This window comes from Diaphorina citri, unplaced genomic scaffold, assembly GCF_000475195.1.
Source record: "Diaphorina citri unplaced genomic scaffold, Diaci psyllid genome assembly version 1.1 scaffold1539, whole genome shotgun sequence".
Classification (NCBI taxonomy): Eukaryota; Metazoa; Arthropoda; class Insecta; order Hemiptera; family Psyllidae; genus Diaphorina; species Diaphorina citri.
Genome location: NW_007378965.1, coordinates 14962 through 37241, shown reverse-complemented (window position 1 = coordinate 37241; position 22280 = coordinate 14962). Strand labels below are relative to the sequence as shown.

The 22280-nt window shown below is 36.4% G+C and overlaps 1 protein-coding gene across 1 annotated transcript in view; it reads left to right on the top strand.

Moving 5' to 3' along the window:
* The first annotated feature begins 1087 nt into the window (after positions 1–1087).
* The window catches only part of LOC108253294 (peroxisomal multifunctional enzyme type 2), a 35708-nt gene continuing 14515 nt past the window's right edge, over positions 1088–22280 (top strand). Inside the window, 2 exon segments of the mRNA XM_017446991.2 lie at positions 1088–1334; positions 14821–14982. Of these exon segments, the coding sequence (XP_017302480.2) occupies positions 1088–1334; positions 14821–14982 (409 nt within the window).

The following is a 22280-nucleotide window of genomic DNA, read 5'->3' as shown; positions in this document are numbered from 1 at the left end:
ACTCCGAAAAAGTAACTTTAAAAGGTCGAAAATTTAAATTTTAATTGCTGTTTTAATGAAAAAGTTTAAAGAGCTGTGACGTCAGACTTCACGTCAAAATGCGCAGAAACGCTTGCGCACAAACAGACGAAGCGGGAGTCATGAATTATGACGTCATCGCCTACGGGAGCGTATGCCGTGACGTCAAACTTCACGATTTACCGGTAGGTATTATTTAAATCAATTTATCTCGGTATCTAGAAGTCGTAGAAGAAAAAGAAAAATTCCGTTGGTCCTCATTTTTCCTGCTCCATGACTTTGAAACATCACCCAAGTAAGCGCAACTGATCTATTGATCAGAGACATTAGGGGGTTTACATTTATTATGTTGTGAATATTGAACAGTGTAATAAGTGTAATAACTATCTATATCCACAGGCTGAAATGTGACATAGACACTTTTAAGCTTGGCTTACAGTTCCGAATTCTGTTCTGATTAGTTCACGGTATTATTACGGTAAAACCGAATTGAAAGTAGAAAAAAAGATACAATGGCTTCAACTTTTATTAATGTAGAATAAAGGGGAAAACTTGATAAATTATAAATGAGAAGTAATTATGATAATGGACCAAATTTGCTGGCAAAAAATAAAATAAAATTAAAAAAAGACAGGCAAGAATGGGTTGTTTTCTACTCTTGTTCGGGACCAAAGTCGTTACGCCATATCAAAGTTCACTGTTCCTCTCTTCCCCCATGATCCATCATACCGGGAAAGGAAAAGTTTGGTCTGAAAATTTCTACCCCGGACGGGCTTCGAACTCAGCACCCCCAGGTTGAGAGTCAGTGCTCTTAACCGCTCGGCACTAGAGGCCTAGTGATAATAATAAATAAATAAAACGATATCCAAAGTAGGTACTTAGGTTATGTATGTAGTGTACACTGTAGATACAGTTTTACGTATACGTAAGACATAACTACTACTACCTACTTCCTACGCATCGCGTCGCCAAAAAGTCATTTTGTCAGTCCCTGCAAGAACTTCATGCTGACATCGAGAGATTGGCCTACCTATCTTACAGCCATAGCAACCCGGAGCTCCTGAATCTAATGGCTTATGATGCTTTTGTGAACGCCATAACCGATCCCGAGTTGCAACTAGCAATCCGTCTGGCTGGAAAGAAGACAACAACTGAGGCCCTAGCATATGCCCTTACCTTCGAGGCAGCGAAGCAGGCATCCCGCACCGCCCTGCCAGTTCGACGAGTGACATTTTCCGACGAGGTGGCCCACCACTCTACATCAGACCGGCGGAACGAGAAGGATGAAAATCATTGTTGGCATTGTCACACCAGAGGTTAGACCATAAAAGGAATATTCCTACCAAATTTCAGCTTTCTAGGTGTTGTGGTTCTAGAAATAGAGCGATCAGTGTGTGAACTATGAACTGTGAATGGATCTCGTTCTTATAATATAAGATTATCATCAACATAAAGGCTCTCGAAGTTGTGCATACATTTCATTCAAACAAAGAAAAGCATACAATAGAAATGAAACAAAAACCCAAGCAGACATAGAGAGAATCCTGATAGAGATTCTATGAATAATTTACAGTCATATTTTCTTATTCAAAAAATAGCAAACGGAAAATAGACAGGGTGTTTAAGAGACAACGTATCCAACTTAAAGGGGAGATGTATCGATTCAGTCCAGATTTATTAGTTAAAATGAAATTTTTTACTCTTTGAATAGAGTTCCGCACATTCTTTCAGTTTGAGTTACAACTAAATTTTGGAGGTTTCTCTGAGATAATTATGACGTTATAACTTTTGTAAAGTGCAAAATGCAAAGTGAAGTTTTGAAAAAAAAAAAAGTCTTGTTTAAATCCAATTTTTGAAAGGTTTTTTTATTCAGTGGCAGAATTTTCATTTGTGTGAATTATTAAACCTTTTAAATCATTACATGAAAGTAAAATCAAAAAATCAAATCAAGAATAATAATAAACTGAATATTAAACAAATTAGGCAGGTACATAAATACTGATTATCTTTAACCAAGATCAAAAAATTCCCGGAGGGACGGGCCCCGCTTGTTGAAAGGTTTTTTTATTCAATGGCAGAATTTTCATTTCTGTGAATCATTAAACGCAACCACTGTGGTCCAAGACTATTGCCAAATCAACACCCTAAGTTTGGTGTTTGGTGCGTTAACTTTTGAACACTCTGTGGTGCTCTCACCAGGTTCTGGAAGTATTGCATTTATATGCAAATGTTGTGCAACATAGACAAGAAATTTCAACATTGAGACAGACAGGGATGACAAAGTTTCCATTGCTTCAGGTGAAAATGCGAGAATGAAATATGTAAGGAAGAAACGGTTGAATAGAGTTCCGCACATTCTTTCAGTTTGAGTTACAACTAAATTTTGGAGGTTTCTCTGAGATAATTATGACGTTATAACTTTTGCAAAGTGCAAAATGCAAAGTGAAGTTTTGAAAAAAAAGTCTTATTTAAATCCGATTTTTGAAAGGTTCTTTTATTCAGTGGCAGAATTTTCATTTCTGTGAATTATTAAACGCAACCACTGTGGTCCAAGACTATTGCCAAATCAACACTCTAAGTTTGGTGTTTGGTGCGTTAACTTTTGAACACTCTGTGGTGCTCTCACCAGGTTCTGGAAGTATTGCATTTATATGCAAATGTTGTGCAACATAGACAACAGATTTCAACATTGAGACAGACAGAGATGACAAAGTTTCCATTGCTTCAGGTGAAAATGCGAGTATGAAATATGTAAGGAAGAAACTAAACTTATCCAGAAAGAAGTTGTCATCTGTCTAATTATAATACGTGTTATGCATTATGTAGATTATCATTCTAACTTGTCTACACTCCAGAACGAAGTTGTCATCTGTCTAATTATAATACGTGTTATGCATTATGTAGATTATCATTCTAACTTGTCTACACCTAACCAACTTAGTGAACCTAACCAACTTGTCTACACCTAACCAACTTAGTGAACCTAACCAACTTGTCTACATCTAACCAACTGCTAACTTCTGTTCGCCCCGAAAGCGAACAGGGAAGGAAGACAGGATAGGAGAAAGCCAGCCGTTCTGGGAACGAACATTATCCGTTCAGGATAAAATCCGCCCGGGGCGGGAATCGAAACAGAGGCCTGGCGCTTACAAGGCCAACTAGGTGGTCTGGAACGCTTTTTTGACAGGCTAGAGAACTAGGAAAAACAATTCGAATGGAGGAGTTGCAATTGGGAAAATATTATTAATAAAAGGTCGATTCCTACGTAAAAAGTTGTGAAAAATCCAAATATGAGGTCAAAACTCCGAAAAAGTAACTTTAGGTATAAGGTCGAAAATTCAATTTTTAATTGCCGTTCTAATTAAAAAGTTCAAAGAGTTGTGACGTCAGCTAGACTTCACGTCAAAATGCGCAGAAACGCTTGCGCACAAACAGACGAAGCGGGAGTCATGAATTATGACGTCATCGCCTACGGGAGCGTATGCCGTGACGTCAAACTTCACGATTTACCGGTAGGTATTATTTAAATCAATTTATCTCGGTATCTAGAAGTCGTAGAAGAAAAAGAAAAATTCCGTTGGTCCTCATTTTTCCTGCTCCATGACTTTGAAACATCACCCAAGTAAGCGCAACTGATCTATTGATCAGAGACATTAGGGGGTTTACATTTATTATGTTGTGAATATTGAACAGTGTAATAAGTGTAATAACTATCTATATCCACAGGCTGAAATGTGACATAGACACTTTTAAGCTTGGCTTACAGTTCCGAATTCTGTTCTGATTAGTTCACGGTATTATTACGGTAAAACCGAACTAAAACAAAACTACATACCGATACATATAGAATCAGATTTAATTATTTACGGACAAATAAAATTACCATGCATGTTGCAAAATGCAAACAAAAATGAAACAAACAAAATTCAAAATAACCCCTCGTAGGTAGTTTTTGACGCGTTAAATATAATAATTAAAGATACTGTGGTGATTCTTAGTAAACATTAACGATACTGGGTGATCCTTAGTAAATATTACTACCTATGATAAGCTGTTCAGCACTGTTATTTAGATTCGTGTATCCACAAACGCAGTCATATCTCCTTATAACGCCTGCATTAAAAGTGTTTACATACATTACTGATATGGCACTATTTCTGTATAATGCTATATACATAGCAACAAAATAACGAAAAGTCATGTCAAATTTAATATTATGAAGTTTTTCATGACGCACCCTAAATTGATTGTTTCGGAGAAACATCTAAAATGAATAGTTCTGAGACACCTACATAATCTAGCTGAGATACGCATATACGATAGAAGACATTGACCGAGGGATAAATCGCTGTCAATCCAGAACAAGTTCAATTATAATTATTCTAATGGAGTGTTTTAGTTGGTTGAATCTGAAAGAGCTATGCTATTTGTTAACCCAAGGTATTGAAATAAATGTGGACATTATACGTACCCTTACATATTTACCTTTACCTATCTCCAATCAAACTCAAATTGAAAAAAAAGAAGAAAGCTTAATAGTTAACTTAAGAAAATAAAACTTGTTAAACCAGACTTGAAACTTAGGTACTTTTCCAATTGTTCCCTTTCTTTTGTTTTATAGGTTTAACTGAAAGGTCCTGTAAACGATTCTCTCTTTTTCTTTTTTTTAGTCCGATGATTTAAAGAGCTCTCCGGTGTTACATGAATACATGTGAAATTATACCCACATAGATTGTAGTATATGGACTACTACATCCGATTTAGTAATCGATTATATACTCATATTATTAACATGATGCACAATGTACTCTGGAATGCTCGTGGGTGGAACAAACGAAGAATTGAAAGAAAATGGACACGAAGAATAATTACGTGACTAGCAAACAAAAGCGTTTAAATATAGATATCGTGCTATCCATTTCGCGATTATACATTATAATAATAAAAAAAAAAAAAAAAAAAAAAAAAAAAAAAAAAAAAAAAATCCTACATTTTTCTTCAATGTACCTATTGAACCTTTTTTTATAGGGCTGATTTTTTGCCCGAGAAAAAAAGTTCCAATTGAGAAAAAAAGTCGAGCTTGGGAAATTAAATATTTACAAAAGAATAAAAGATAGAGAACTTGAAAAACAAAAGAAATGAGAAGAAGAAGGAGAGGAGAAGGAGGAGGAGAAGGAGGAGAAGGAGGAGAAGAAGGAGGAGGAGGAGGAGGAGGAGGAGGAGGAGGAGGAGATATTAAAGAACCAGAGAAATTGGTATGAACGCAAATGTCTTGGGGCTACGTCAAAAAGCTTTAGGAGAATGAAAATGTTATGTTGTTTGATATGTTTTGAAAATTAAATAAAATTTGTTGTAGTTGTCATTCATCTCTGATGAAAATTACCACTTTTCTTATAATCAGAGGTACGAGTATGTATGTATACATAATGAGAAATTGAAAAAAGGCAAGTGCAGTGACTTCCATCCAATACAAAGAAGACTTGGATCTATTTTTTTTCTATTTTGTAGTCAATTAGAGATAAATTATCCATTTTTTAGCAGGTAGTCAGTAAATGGGTACCTAACTCGTACCTACATTTTTCAACACCGCTTATAATGCTGTTTTGACGGAACCCACTGTGAGAGTTAAAACAAATGCAGCCCAGATTTTCCTGGTCAGAAAGTTTTTTTCCCCCAGATCCCCAGTTTGAATTTTTTAGTTTCTAAAGCATCAATAGTAGCACCAGTAGCAGTAACACCAGCAGTAACGAGCGCATGATGTTTACGACAGAAGTTTCTATTCCAAGATAAACCATGAACATTAGAAATTAGAAAACGCATTGAAGAACTTGAAGAAGGTCAAACATTAGAAATCAGAAAACTCACTGAAAAAAGCTCGTACGAGATTATATAAGCTCGTATGTTCAAACATTGGAAATTCGACCCTACTGGACATTCAGTAGGAACTTGGAAACTTAAAGATTTAAGTCGAGTCCAGGGTTTGATTCCTAGGGGGGTCACAATTCTAGTGATGATAGTAAAATATAGAAACAACAGAGATCTCAAAAATGAGCTTTTCTATTATCATTACTATCATCTTTTCAACTTTTTTTTCTGAGGCGAAATAAAATAAATGCTATTATACCTACTCAAGTCAGCTCCCATGGCGTAGTGGTCACTGCTTCGCCTTGCACGCGGGAGACCCGGGTTCGATTCCCGGCGGGGTCAAGAAATTTGTATCATCCAAATGATTCAGTCCGTGACTGGATGTTGCGGGGCCCACTCAGCCTCGTGAGGAAAATGAGTAGCTATGACATATTTATTATAAATGCGCATAGCGACCGGTGCCAGCATGATGGTATAGGTAAACATTTGATTTTAGGATTATTGAGATATTGGGAAAATCCTACAATGCTGCAGTGAGCACCAAAGTTGTGACATAATAAACACAAAGAAACTGCATTTACATTTACATTATACCTACTCATGTATTTGAGTATCGCTTTGCAGCATTTTTCACTTTTTGCTGCCTGCAAAGATTTGTCATTATACCCCCACCCCCTGTCCTATCTTCTATTTCTCTATTTCTATTCTATCTGCAAATTAATAGTCTCCCTCTCTCTTTCTCTCTCTCTCTCTCTCTCTCTCTCTCTCTCTCTCTCGCTCTCTCTTTCTTTCTGAGTTAGCTATGTTCGACTTATACGTATAGCTTAGGGACGTTTTCATTTTATAAAAATAAATGTGTCAATTATTCAATTCAATTAAAATTTAGAACATATTCAAAGAAGAAAAAAAATGGTACTTTTGGGAGACACTTTGCGAAAATTAAATGGTACTCTAAGGGGTTAGAGACGTTTTCATTTTATAAAAATAAATGTGTCAATTATTCAATTCAATTATCTCTCTCTCTCCTTCCCTCTTTCTCTCTTTGGTTGTCCTTTCACCGTATTAAAAATGGTTCCTTTTCCTCTCCTCCTTCTCCTTTAGCAAAATTATCCTCTTCTCTCTACTTCCTCTTTCTTGTTCTTCTTCTCCTCCTCCCCCTCCTTCTTGTTGTTATTCTTCTCTTGAATTTCTCTCACTATACTTGTTTATTTTATTCTTTCTCTCTCTCTCCAGTTTTCTCAAATAAGAATTCTTAAATTATTCTTTTTTATTACTTTCGTTTTTTTGCGTTTTCTCTCTCTCTAATAGCTCCCTGTCTCTCTCTCTCTCTCTCTCTCTCTCTCTCTCTCTCTCTCTCTCTCTTTCTCTCTCTCTCTGGAATATTAGCTCCCTCTCTCTCTCTCTCTCTCTCTCTCTCTCTCTCTCTCTCTCTCTCTCTCTTTCTCTCTCTCTCTGGAAAATTAAGAGAGCAACTTTTTGTTTCGCAAGTTCAAAAATTATTTTATTGACGAAAGCGGAAAAACAAAAGGAAGCGAATGAGACTGACGTTATTATTATTATTATTATTATTATTATTATTATTATTATTAGCCCAGTTAGCTATGGGAGTCCTCTAGGATAAGTAATAAAGATGAGAGAGAGACAAAGGAGCCAAATATACCTATAATACCAAAGAGGAGGAGGAGGAGGAGGAGGAGGAGGAGGAGGAGAAGAAGAAGAAGAAGAAGAAGAAGAAGAAGGTAGAAGAAAAAGAAAAATTCCGTTGGTCCTCATTTTTCCTGCTCTATGACTTTGAAACATTATCCAAGTAAGCGCAACTGATCTATTGATCAGAGACATCAGGGGGTTTATATTTATTATGTTGTGAACACTGAACAGTGTAATAACTATATCCACAGGCTGAAATGTGACATTCCCACTTTTAAGCTTGGCTTACAGTTCCGAATTCTGTTCTGATTAGTTCACTGTATTATTACGGTAAAACCAAACCAAAACAAAACTACATACCGATACATATAGAATCAGATTTAATTATTTACGGACAAATAAAATTACCATGCATGTTGCAAAATGCAAACAAAAATGAAACAAACAAAATTCAAAATAACCCCTCGTAGATAGTTTTTGAGGTAAATATAATTAGATACTGGGTGATCTCATAACTATTACTACCTACTATGATAGCTGTTCAGCACTGTTATTTTAGAGTTTTAGAATTATTTACGGACAAATAAAATTACCATGCATGTTGCAAAATGCAAACAAAAATGAAACAAACAAAATTCAAAATAACCCCTCGTAGGTAGTTTTTGAGGTAAATATAATAATTAGATACTGGGTGATCTTATAACTATTAGATACTGGGTGATCTTATAACTATTACTACTATGATAGCTGTTCAGCACTGTTATTTAATTCGTGTATCACAAACATAATATCCCTTATACGCCATTAAAGTGTTTACATACATACATATGGCACATTCTGTATAATGCTAATACAGCAAAATAACGGCAAAGTATCAAATTAATATTATGAAGTTTTCATGACGCACCTAAATTGATGTTTCGGAGAAACATCTAAAATGAATAAGTTCTGAGACACCCTATATCAGGTTGCATTACGATAATAACATTGACCGAGGATAATCCTGCTGTAATCCAGAACCAAGTTCAATATAATTATTCTAATGAATGTTTAGTGGTTGAATCTGAAGAGCTATGCTATTGTTAACCCAAGGTATGAAATAAATGTGGACATTATACGTACTTACATATTACCTTTACCTATCTGCCTATAGATATAAATTTGGAAAACAAACTATCAGTGCAGTTAATAAAGCACATAAAAAGTTAAAAACAAAAGAAGTTGTGCTCGTAGGTACAATTTAGATACATCATAATTATATGATTTAGCTACATCATATATATGATTTAGATACATAGCAATTAATTTGTAAAGTTTTTAATAAATAATAGGTAGGTATTATCTATTCCATTAATAATAATAATAAAAAAAGAGCCAAGAGTTGATGAAGATAGCTAGTCAATCTAACCTCGGACGAAGAATCACTTGTTCTTTTATTTTTGGAACAGCGTATTCTAGATAAAAAGATTTGAAAATATATCCTTTCAAATTGAGCTCTGATATAAATTGAGATCTTTCGAACTAAGCAAGCAATAAAAGCAATTAATGGATCTATCGTCCACCGTACATGAAAGACCAAGAACAAATGATTCAAAGGACTCCAACGTAATGAGCGGGCATTTTTTATAAATTGTCTCCAAATAATACCTAAGCTCCTCTCACAATGACAATGAGTCAGGATTTGAAAAACGAGGAGGAAAACAGGGAGAACGGGATTTAGAAAACAATTGTAACAAATCCCCAGAATCCCTGGGATTTGCTTCACGACTCCCCCCTTCTCTCGTGCTTTTTTAATTATGTTTTCATTCTTTTCTCCCTTTTTTCTTCCCTGGGTTTTTATTCTCCCGTTGTCAGTGGCGTGTATGAGATTTTTACAAGGGGGGGTTTTAAACTAATTTACTAATCCCCAGAATCCCTGGGATTTGCTTCACGACTCCCCCCTTCTCTCGTGCTTTTTTAATTATGTTTTCATTCTTTTCTCCCTTTTTTTCTTCCCTGGGTTTTTATTCTCCCGTTGTCAGTGGTGTGTGTGAGATTTTCACAAGGGGGGAGTTTTTAACTAATTTACTAATACTTTCTGAACAACCTGTAGTTACCTCTGGATCACCGGATTGAATCTTGAACATGCATCCACCCTCAGGCATTCTATTCTGCATACATATAGGAAGCACACTCTTTACACTTTGCAGTCTACGTTTATTTACAAATCCGAGTCAGCTGTGTCGTGTATACAGTTGGCAAGAAGTGGAAGCTAATTGATATTTTTTGTTTACATAATCATGTAGCCACGAGGTCTGATATTCAGTCACGTGACGAGAAATCAGCTGATTCAAAGATAAGCAGGATAATGGTAAATTCAAAATTAATAACATCAATATAAAAAGTATAAAAGAAAGCATAATTTTATTATTCCCAACAAAAATACTTTAGGTACTTTCCTTATTAGGACAAAGATAGAGAAAGTAAAAAAGTCTGAATTTATGAAAAAAGGGGAAATGAGTAAAAAAAAAAGAGACAATGAGAAGAAAAAAAAGGCTTTTCCTGATGCGAAAACCCCAATATGAGGAAATGCGAAAAATCCCACTTCTCCACTTCTTCTCAACCCATTTAATAAAATATTAATCGAGTATGAAAAAAAATTTCTGACGCATCATCAGCAAAAAGTAGCAAAGAGTTATTAAAGATCCTTTGCCCTGGGACTTGTGAACAATGCCATTATGGCAACGGATCATTAAATATTAATTAATTGGCATAACAATACTCATTACAAAATAAAAAGAAGGCATCAGCAAACTTTGTACAAACTTGTGTAATTTTATTCTGGAAAAAGAAGTGAAAACTTCGTAATAATAAAAATAATATGAAGTTACAGACCTCAGAACTCGAGAAAAAGCCTCCTTTTTTCTCATTTTGTTGTCAGAGAAAAATATTAAAAAGTTTTTACATTTTTTTTTTTCTTTGAATATAAACTTGAAATTATACTTATTACAATCTCTATCTCTCTACCTTCCTCCCTACTACAGGAGTTTTGGCACATCCACACCAATTTTCTATTTGCTTGAAATCAAAACACAGAAGTTTGGGCGCATCCACCAATTTTTATCTATTTGCTTGGAATCAAATCACAGGAGTTTTGTAACATCCACCAATTTTCTACTTCTTGGAAATCAAATCAAAGGATGTTTATGTTTAGAAAAGTCACTTTTTCCCCAAGTTTTAATTTTTGGAAATCTTCTGATCATGATTAACTTTTTTTGAATCCTACTGCTCTTCTGTCCGGTTTTCAATTCACTGAACTTTTTCTACTAATTCTTAGTAGAACAAAAAGTATCAAAAACTTGTTGAACACCTTATATAATAATGTAAATGAAAAGGTTATATCACATATTGCAATGATCAGATGGTATGCACGGGGGAAGAATTTGGTCCTAATTTATAATTTGAAGAAGACAAAAACATTTTGTTCAACAAGAAAACAACTGAAGGCGGATTATTCAAGAAGGACTGAAAAGACAAAATGGGAATTAAAGACAAAATATTCTGATTGGTCAACATTTTTGTTTTCTGTCTGACTTGAAAGCGAGAATTTTTGTTCATAAAATTTGTGGGTTTTCAAGATTTTGATTCCCATGAAAACGTATTGCGAAGATCTTTACGAAAACGCCTGTATCTTAATGCTATAATGGAGATGTCAACATAATACATTTTGTGGTAGTGATTCTTAAGATCTGCATTTTAGAAAAGGTGTTTCGCTCAAAGAAGGGCCTAAGCAAGGTTGGGCCCTTTTTTGATTAAAAGCCTTCAATAAAAAAAAAAAAAAAAAAAAAAAAAAAAAAAAATACACATGAAAGAAAAAATAAACTGTTTTTCAACCATCTCCATGACAAATTGTTCGTTTCTTCTTTATGACGATGATGATAATATTATAATGATGACTTTAAATAGAGTAATTATAATGATAATGATTATTTTAAATATGATAATATTAATAATTTTAATTATTATGATAATCAAGTGTGTATCAAATGTAAAGGAACGGGAGTCGAAACATTTAATTGCTCGTGAGGTCATTAAGTATTAAAATTTCATGTGCGCGGCTAATTTCAATAATTATTCGGTTTCTTGACGATGTCATTTTCTTCTTTTTAATGATTTGATGTGGTTTTGATCTGTCCCCCCTTTTTTAATGATTTAAATTAAAATATCAAATATTTTAGCTAGATTTTACAAAGACCACGTTTTTAAAGACTTTATTTTAAAAAATAAAAAAATGGAATCGAGGTTTCCCTCTCACTGAAGAGCTCCAAGAATGCTTGCGGCGCGGCATCCCCCTCTGTATGTATAGCTAAGCTAACCTTAAAGACCAATGAAATGGCAGAATAACCTAGCGAAAGCAGTTAATGAAGTTAACACTTAATAATAATTAGGTATTAGCCAATTTTAAGTCACGATTTAAGCAGTCCATTGAAGGATTTGGATTTCTTATCCTTTGTTTAAAAAAGAGTAAAAATAATTCCTTTAGTAAGGAGAAAAAAAATGTCCACCCTTCTCTATCAGTACCCTTTTTTTAATGATTTAAATTAAAATATCAAATATTTTAGCTAGATTTTACAAAGACCACGTTTTTAAAGACTTTATTTTAAAAAAATAAAAAAATGGAATCGAGGTTTCCCTCTCATTGAAGAGCTCCAAGAATGCTTGCGGCGCGGCATTTCCCCTCTGTATGTATAGCTAAGCTAATGTTAAAGACCAATGAAATGGCAGAATAACCTAGCGAAAGCAGTTAATGAAGTTAATACTTAATTAGGTACCTATTAGCCAATTTTAAGTCACGATTTAAGCAGTCCATTGAAGGAGTAAAAATAATTCCTTTAGTAAGAAAAAAAAAAATGTCCACCCTTCTCTTTCAGTAGTTTGTCAATTTCCAAGTTTTTAACATGCATGTAATTGTTCCTGCATTAACACCATCACCCCTCTTTGAATGTTGATCGTTTTTAAAAAATATAACACATCTTGGTCTGAAATAGGATTAAGGGATTACGTCTATCTAATCTTTTCTAAATTAAACTATAAACGAATTATGTAAGAAGCAATATTGTAGAACAAATCAATTTTCATCGCAACATTTTGCACGATCAATCATTCGTTTTTTGGATTAAAAATAGTATTAAATGATGCTAAACTTTGAATTTTTCAACATTGCAGCATTGTTTAAAATGTGACTTATCCCTATTGCTGAACATCATGAACTTTTTTGTTTTTGGAGAAGATCAACAAACACTTTAATGAAACGGCATCTTAGCAGAAGACTCTATAGAAGAAATAGCAATACCTATATAAGGTGAGCTTTAGGGGAAAAAAAAAATTCTTAAAAGAAAGCAATATCGACTGAACATGAAAGACAAAAATGTCGGTATAAATAAAATTATGAATGTATTCATAAACAACAATTATTTTACAGTCACACAATTTTACTATCACCAAAATTTTCAATATCTACTGCCTGCCTACAGTGCCTACCTACACCAATAAATAATAAGTATTCAAAATTTCATGTGAAGACACCTATGGAGTCTATGAACAGAAAAGAAATGTCCATGTCTACAACAATGTAGGTATACGCACAAAGGAATTTAATAAAATCACATGAAAATATCCCCTATTTGAATGTTGATATGGAATAGAAAGAACAAACACATCCAGGTGATTATGATGACAATAACCACGCTACGTCACTTCAGCAAAAAATTGCGAACATACTAAGTGTGACATTAACTGACATACATTTATCAGTCACTTGACGACCCTTCCCCCGGTCATCAAACAACAAAACAACACCACCAACAACAACAACAACAACAACAACAACAACAACAACAACAACAACAACAACAACAACAACAACTACACGACGCTCTTCCGATCTACATTAACTGACATACATTTATCAGTCACTTGACGACCCTTCCCCCGGTCATCAAACAACAAAACAACACCAATAACAACAACAACAACAACAACAACAACAACAACAACAACAACAACAACAACAACAACAACAACAACAACAACAACAACCACCACCACCACCACCACCACCACCACCACCAACAACAACAATAACAACAAAAACAACAACAACAGGAACAATCTTACTCTTTGTAATAAAAAGAAAATAGAATGCTCCAAAAACCCCTCTACCCGTTACGCTTCCTAATCTAAACCAATGAAATGAGGTTGTTTCCTATTTATTTAGGTATTTACCTAATTTACCTATTTACGTTGGTAGGTATTTACTTATTTGAAGTTTTTCCAGGAACTAAGGCTGATCTAATAATTATCTAATCTAATGTGTACGAAGAAGGCCTATCTCAGTATCTGATGAACTTACACACTTAGAAAAGATTGCAAGTATGTAGATACATAAGTCATACGTAAGTTTCTAATTACGTGCAAGTCATACGTGCAAAACGCTGCAAAAGTTTGACGAAAGTTTGAGCGTGTAAACACTAGTTTGATGGTTTGCACAAACCAAAAAAATCTTCAACTTGTCAAAGATTTTTACGTTAAACCCGGTTTGCACAAACCCAGTTTGAACGTGTAAACACCTGTTCAGTCCATACCTCAAGCCTCCCGTCAGCCCTCACTCAGTTTTTGTGATAACAACAGTGTTTTTCTAATTAAAACTTGAGAGAACGGAGCACACACAGATACAGAACAGGCGAGAATTATCACAAGACTGAGGTTTGTGCAAACCGAGACTGAACGTTTGGACGCGAGCTGATTTCTGTCACACTGGACTGCAGTCCGGGACTGAGCGTCCAAACGGCACTTAAGTCATTCTGTAGTTACTTAAATTTTTTTACTCTCTTTGCAGTGGCATACGGCTTAAATAGTCGATCGCCCTACTGAAACCATTCTCTATTCTTAGAGCTCAAACTCTATTACGTGATTTGTCATTTTCGTTACCCTTCGTACATATTTTATTGTAAATGAAGTTTGATTTAGAATAGAATAGAATATACCCTGCTTATACTGCCAGAATTAGACTGAAAAGTCCCTTTACTCCCGCAGTCTAAGCAAGGTCTCATGTATTAGGTACAATATTTTCAAAAATAAATTACAATAGAAATAGACCCTTGCTTAAATTAAAAAAAAAAGAGAAAAAAAAATATTTATGTACCTATACTTAAAACTAAAGCTGAAAAAGGAGAGCAAGAGAAAGAAAAGGAGAAGATTTAGCTGTTTAATATTAAAATTTCCAAAATTTCCTCTTCTTAACCCTTGCAGGCAAAGAGTTCGACCTGTCCCAAGTGCTGCACGGGGAACAATACCTCACCCTTCATCAACCCTTGCCGACATACGGTGACATTGTGTCCCGATGTAAAGTTATCGATGTATTGGACAAGGGGAAACACGCTGGGTTGTTTTCTACTCTTGTTCGGGACCAAAGTCGTTACGCCATATCAAAGTTCACTGTTCCTCTCTTCCCCCATGATCCATCATACGGGGAAAGGGAAAGTTTGGTCTGAAAATTTCTACCCCTCTTAACCGCTCGGCACTAGAGGCCTAGTGATAATAATAAATAAATAAAACGATATCCAAAGTACTTAGGTTATGTATGTAGTGTACACTGTAGCTACAGTTTTACGTATACGTAAGACATAACTCTATACCTACTTCCTACGCTTCGCGTCGCCAAAAAGTCATTTTGTCTGAAATCTGAAGCGAACCAAACATGAAAATAGAAAGTAAAAATATTGTGATCTCTCTCTCTCTCTCTCTCTCTCTGTCTCTCTCTCTCCCTCTCTCTCTCTCCCTCTCTCTCTCTCTTTCCCCCACCTCTTTCTTTCTCTTTCTCTCGTTCTTGTTACTGTGAAAAGTTGGAAAAAATTGATTCCATTAAGACTTTGGCTATCCAGAAACAAAAACAACATGAAAAGTTTGGTCATGTTGAACATGATAGTAAAAAATACATATAACACCCATAAAACCCATACTGCCCATATAAGTCACGGTGGACGAAACAAGGAACTTCCTCTCAGGGGCGTTTACAGGGGGGTTCATGCGGTGTCATTTAGCCCAGGCCCTGAACCAGCAGGCGTGGGAAAGGAAAGCTACCAACCTCAGTGGTGTAGTGGTTAGCGCGGTGGAGTTCGGATCTGGAGGATGATGGTTCGAGTGAAAGTCAAGACATAAATTTAGCGTAGTGTATTAAGTAGTGGGAACGACATTTGTGACAATCTTTTATGCTTAACACAATTAAAATTCCGTTTACTGTACAAACCTGTTGTGAAGAGGGGCCAAACCCATCGTTTGGAGCCCCGGGGCCCAATGATGCTGTGACCGGCCCTGTTTTCTCAAAATTTTATTGTTAATTGGCCTATAGTCAATAGTGAAAAGTTCAAAGTTAGCCAGCCTAGTTATAGCTTGGTCGGTGGCGCGTCTGCCTTGTAAGCGCTAGGCCGCGGGTTCGATTCCCGCCGGGGGCGGATTTTATCCTGATGGGATAATTTTCGTTCTCGGAACGGCTAGCTTTCCTCCTATCCTGTCTTCCTCCTCTCTTCCATTTCGGGACGATAAGACCCTAGCAGTTACAGTTCCCTCTGTCAAACCTATTAAAAAAAGAGAAAAAAAATTGGACCGATTGCAATACTTTCTCACATTACCTTGTATAGGTTCCCTATACGTAAGGGTAATAGAAAGTAAAAAAAAAGTTCAAAGATAGGGGCAGTAATTTATTTTCTACTTCAAAAGTCCCTCGCTTATCCGGAGTCCGGAGTTTGGAGAAATAATGAAATTGGAAATTTTTGATGTGGATCTGATCTGACATTGTAAATTGTAAAGGTTCCAGGGAACAGACATTTTAGAAAGAGAGAGATAGAGAGAGAGAGAGAGTTTGAGATCAATTAGCTATAGGTACCTACCTAATACATATTTTATGTAGTTATGCCAACATATTGGAAATAGTGAATATTAGAAAGAGAGCGAGAGAAACGAAAAAAAAATCCGAATTTTCCTCGTTCCCTCTCTTTCGTATTACGGACAGAAGAAAAAGGAGGATGCAGATATTATTATGAGTGAGACAGAAAGAGAGAGAGAGAGATGAGATCGTAAGATCAGTTTGTTACTACCTAGCTAGTTGTCAATCAAAGGAACGTATGTATTAGAAAGAGAGCGAGAGAGACAAAAAGAAAGAAAAAAAATTCCGAATTTTTTCCTCATTCCGTCTCTCTCTCTCGCGTGTTACTAAACAAGAAACAAGTGCTTCTCAAACTGTGAGCCACGAGGTAGCCTTAGGTGTGCCGCGAGATTTGAGATTATAAAAGAAAGATCACAAAACTGACGAGATAAAACAGTAGGTATTTATATTCATTCTTATACAACATTTATGTGCCGGAGAAGGGGGGGGGGCGGAGGTGCAGCGAAAAGATTGGAGTCTTGAAAAGTGTGCCGCGGTGCGCGGTGGCGACAATTTTGAGAAGCACTGTCCTAAACGAACAGAAGAAAAATAAGGATGAACATATTATGTATGAGTGAGAGAGAAAAAAGTTATCAACATGAGTTATTATATAGTAGAGAGTGAGAAAGAGGGAGAGAGGGGGATGGGAGGGAGAGAGAGAGAGATAGAAGCTAGTGATAAAGATTAATTGGATTGTGTCACTTATTGAAAAGAGAGATGGAAAACATGTAAGAAAGGGAGAAAGAGAGAGTGAGAAGCTTTTAAATATACATTGAATATTTTTGATGTTATGAAAAATAGACTGGAAGGAAATGATTAGAAAAGATGTAGGTGTGAGAAAGATAGAAAAAGAGGAAAAGATGTAGGAGTGAGAAGGAAGTGTTGTAAGAAGAAAGTGTATATTGTAACAGAGGGAGAGAGAGAGATGGAGGATATAATATCTTATTTTCTTAATGATGTAAAAGGTGTGTCCACACCTAGTCGACCGGCCATCGATCGATGTCGACTGAACCGTCCATACTGTTTGGACAACATAGATTTATTTCGTTCGATGACGACTGAACCGTCCACACTGCCTCGACAACATAGATTTATCTCGTCGATTGACCATCATGTTTGGACACACTTTTGGGTTGTAATAGGGACAATAGGGTACCTAAGTTTAATGGCGACAGATTTTTACTTTCCTTATCCTATATAGGAAGGAAAGTAATGTAGTTTGAGTCTAGACTAGGGTCAATGGTCCATGGTATTGACTAGGGTCAATGGTCCAGGGCCTAGACTAGGGTCAATGGTCCATGGTCCATAGTCCCCGTTATGGACGTGTACTTACGGTTTACCTGCGCAAACAAACAATGGTCCATGGTACTGACTAGGGTCAATGGTCCATGGTATTGACTAGGGTCAATGGTCCATGGTACTGACTAGGGTCAATGGTCCAGGGTCTAGACTAGGGTCAATGGTCCATGGTATTGACTGGAGTCCATGGTCTATATAGTCCCCGTTATGGACGTGTACTTACGGTTTACCTGCGCAAACAATCTTCAAGAACCATCAACCTTATAAACACAGCAGGGGGCTTTGTTTCCCAATTTAGTAATTTCTGAACTCAATAAAGTGAACAAAGCTTCCAACAACACAAGAAAACGTAAAGGCAACTGTAATCTGTAATGTTCCTGTGGAAAATATAAATCAATTCCCCCTTTTGACACAAACACCCCCACTCCGTTAGAATTATCTGTGAATTTCTCGCCTGTACGATTTCTTCGTCTCCTCCTTTTTCCTCCTCCTCCTTCTCCTCCTCCTTCTCCTCCTTCTCCTCCTCCTTCTTCTCCTCCTCCTTCTCTTCCTCCTTCTCCTCCTCCTCCTGCTTCTTCTTCTTATTCTTCTTCTGCGCTTTCTTGTTCGCAGCATTTAAGATTTCGGAGGCACACTGGCACAATTATCGCCAGCGTAATTTACGCGTGGTTCCCCCACACCCCTTTCTCGCACCCTTTTGTCTCCTCACCCCTTTCTTCCTGATTTTACCCTTCTCTTACACCCTTCCATTATCTGTTCCTCGATTACATAATGATTTAATGGCACCCGCCTTTGTTCCGTATACAGAGTGTTTCATGGAGTTTCATTTTTGATGAACACTTTGTAAAGGGGAAAATTTCCAAAGTTTTTGGGAAGTTGAGGTAGTACGTTTTGAGATGTGTCCAAACATTGTCGATGATGGTCGATCAACGGCCGTCGACTATGAGTGGACACAGTTTTCTGCCGTTTTTTTCTACACATATAGGTAATAATTTTCAGACAATTCTGCAGTAATCTCTCAAGATAGGTAATTCGAAGACACACTTTTGCCTCAGTGGTCTTTTCTGTTCTTTTCGCTAAACTCTCATTCATTGTGTTTAGCTTATCGTTCTGCGAGCACCCTTTTATATTGGCTTCTGTGTGGTTTATTCTTTTATATCCAGACGGTTCTCCTGTATATTTATAATTTTCCTTTGTCTATTTGTCTTCAAACTCATTAGAGCTTCCGGGGATACAATAAAATTTCTCTATCTTCTAATCTACCTCTTCCTTCTTCTTTTCTTTCTCCTCTTCCTCTTCTTCTTCTTCCTCCTCCTCGTTTTAGTCTTTTTGCTTTTCTTATTTTTCCTTCTCTTCTTCCTCTTTGACTTCCTCTTCCTCCTCCTTGTCCATTCTCTTATCTTGTTCTTTTCTTCTTTTATTGCCCTTCCTCATCTGTCTGTTGTTTACCCTGAAGCATTCATCTTATCGTATTTATATTGTTTTTTATCTCTCCGTGCTAGTTCATTTATATCAGTGATAAATTTGATTTTCAAACAAAGATAGGAACCGTTCGTCCGTCCTTTTCTCTCGCTCTCTCTTATTATTATTATTTTTAATATTATTATTGTTGTTCTTCGCCTTCTATTTCTTTTCACCCTTATTTTCCCTGTTCATTCTACTAGTCCTTATATGTATTTTCACTAGCTCTATTTTCCTTTTTTCCTCCTCCTCCTCCTTCTTCTTTTGTTCTTCTCATTTTTCGTCTCGTCCACTAGCTCTATTTTCCTTTTTTCCTCCTCCTCCTCCTTCTTCTTTTGTTCTTCTCATTTTTCGTCTCGTCTCTTCTTCTTCTTCTTCATCCTTCTTCGCAACCTTGTTTCTAATGCTCACGCTCAAAGTTTCCAATTCTCTTTCCCTTGTCCTATCTGAAGTATCGCTCATACTAAAGCTTTTGTCAGTACAGTTTCCAATCAAGTATCTAGGTATTCTGTTTTTAATCGAGTATGAAGTTTTTAATCAAGCCCCTATGAAGATTCAAATCAAATGTAGTATTATGCTTTGATGAATACGAGTATTTTTGTTACCTATCAATTCCATACACAAAAAGTCCACTCCGAGACTTTTAGGTAGGTGTGGGGGCAAAAGATGGGTTCTAGGAATCTACCTATCAATTCAATTCTAGCCTATTGTGAGCCTATTCCGCATACAGGAATTATTATGATGTCCCGCTGTCACACGAAAAGTTCATAGCATGTACCCAATACCATAACATGCATCATGAGAATATAAAGACGTTCTGACTGAAAGAAAAAAGTACCTACCTTAGATACTAATATCTACCTATATACATATATCTAATATCAGATAAGCAGCTTCCGGCATGCTATCACAAAAACTGCATATCCATCCAGATACAAACCTATACACAATATACATACACCAGTTATATTTTTTGCAGGTGCAATGCATACACGAGAATCGAGGAAAAGAAAAAGCGTGGAAAAACTGAAGAACAACGTAGAAAAGACGCGGAAGAAAAAGAAAGAAAGAAAGTGGTAAAGGAAAGAGGAAAAAGAGGTCGTGTAAAGAACGTAGGAATGTTTGTTCCCGTGTTTTCTGTATGCCGGGAGTGAGTGGCGTAGAACTGTGGGGGAGCACCACTTTCCGGGTCTCTCTGTGGTTATTTTTCTCCACCCTCCCCCACTGGTTTCCACTCACCGAAAGTAGTAAGTGATTAAGACCAGAAGAGGTTAGGTAGTAGAACAGCCGCGGGTCTCCAAGTACCCAAAGAAGTGACGGAAAAACTGCAATGAATTCTTAAGAATATGTAATATTCCTGAATTCTTAGACCAACCAGCCACTCTCAATTAGGTAGACCTGACAGGTACAACTGATCAGGTCTGCCTGTCAAGTCTACCTGATACCTGATGAGCACACAGCACAGACACTATCAGGTAGACCTGACTCGTGGAAATGATCAGGTGTACCTATCAGGTCTAGACCACCATCAGATCGGCATACAGTAAGTGTATGGGTTTCTAGCTTCCTCTTTTGCCTACGCTACTGCTGTTAGTTATGCTAATGTTACAATGTAGGGACGGAGGGTATGTTAGTATGGTGGCATCGGCATTGCCGTCAGTTTCCTTTGTTTGACTCGGGTTTCCGCTCACCAGTTATATCAGCGCTGTTTGTCTATACCTACATACACGTAGTTCTATGCTTTTACCCTACATCTACAGACAAAATCCACGCTTACGATACGATATCGACCGAGCATGTCAACCATTTTTTCCCCTTGAAACTACAGTTATATATTATTTGTTTGCCATACCTATGTAATGCCGGTCACTCACCCTCAGACCGTCTGACAGACATGAAGACATCAGTCTAGCAGACCATCGGAAGCTTCAGATATAGGTCTCTCAGATGAGCTGGTCTGACAGAGACAGATCTAGGTCTCAAGATTTTCTGCAGCACAAGTTCTCGCCGTATCGTATGTCAGACGGGTCTGATAAACGCAGATTTAATCACTTCAGTAAAAAAAAAAAAAAAAAAAAAAAAAAAAAAATGGGGATATTTTTCTTATTACCCTGAAAAGCTAAAAATATTGTCCCTTCACCCTACTGTTCTTTACCATTCCTATCGCCTGCTATTATCAGCTTTCAGGTTCCTCGACACCCGCACTATCCTCGTAGCTCTTACTTTCGGTTACATTCCATACATCATTATGACACCTACGAACTTATACATAACTCTATAGCTTAAATTAATAACTCTAATGCGATCTATCCATATCCATGGAGGAGATCTCGGACTACCGCAAATGATTCATCTATTTGAGTTCTTGTACCCTTTATCCTCATTCAATTTTCCACCTGTTAAGCTCTTAGCTTACTTAAATTAGAGACAATTACTTTTGGGTAATACATCTTAAACACTTTTAAACATCAATGTAAAAATCGTAGCTTTCGAAAAGAAAGAAGAAAAAAAATCAAGTGACCTACAGTTCTTATTGCAGCGTCTACCAAATCCCGGAAATACACTTTCATAGCACAATAGACCGACAACATAACTTACTATGTATTCACTTTTATCGTATTTGCTCGTATAAAACGACCGACTTTTTTAGTCGTCATGTACTGAAGGGCTATAAGTGGCAGCCTATAGTTCGGTGCGCTGCTCGTCACGAAGTCACTAGTATTCTTACTACCCTTGACGGAATACCGCCACCGATTTTATAAGAAATAGCACCTGATGTTACCACTCCATATTCGATGATTTGTTGTTTCATTGCTACTTTGATTTCTTATCCATTACTACCTGTTATTTATTCGCTACTGTGACAGTCACGGAATAACCTTTGTGGAGTGATTTCTATATTACCTTAATCGTTAAATGTTATACAACAGGAAACTTTCGTCCTATAAATAGAGCTATTTTTTCATTATAGATAATACTCCCATTACTCCAGTCAACCTTAACAGTCTCGAAACCTTGTTGTGTCGAG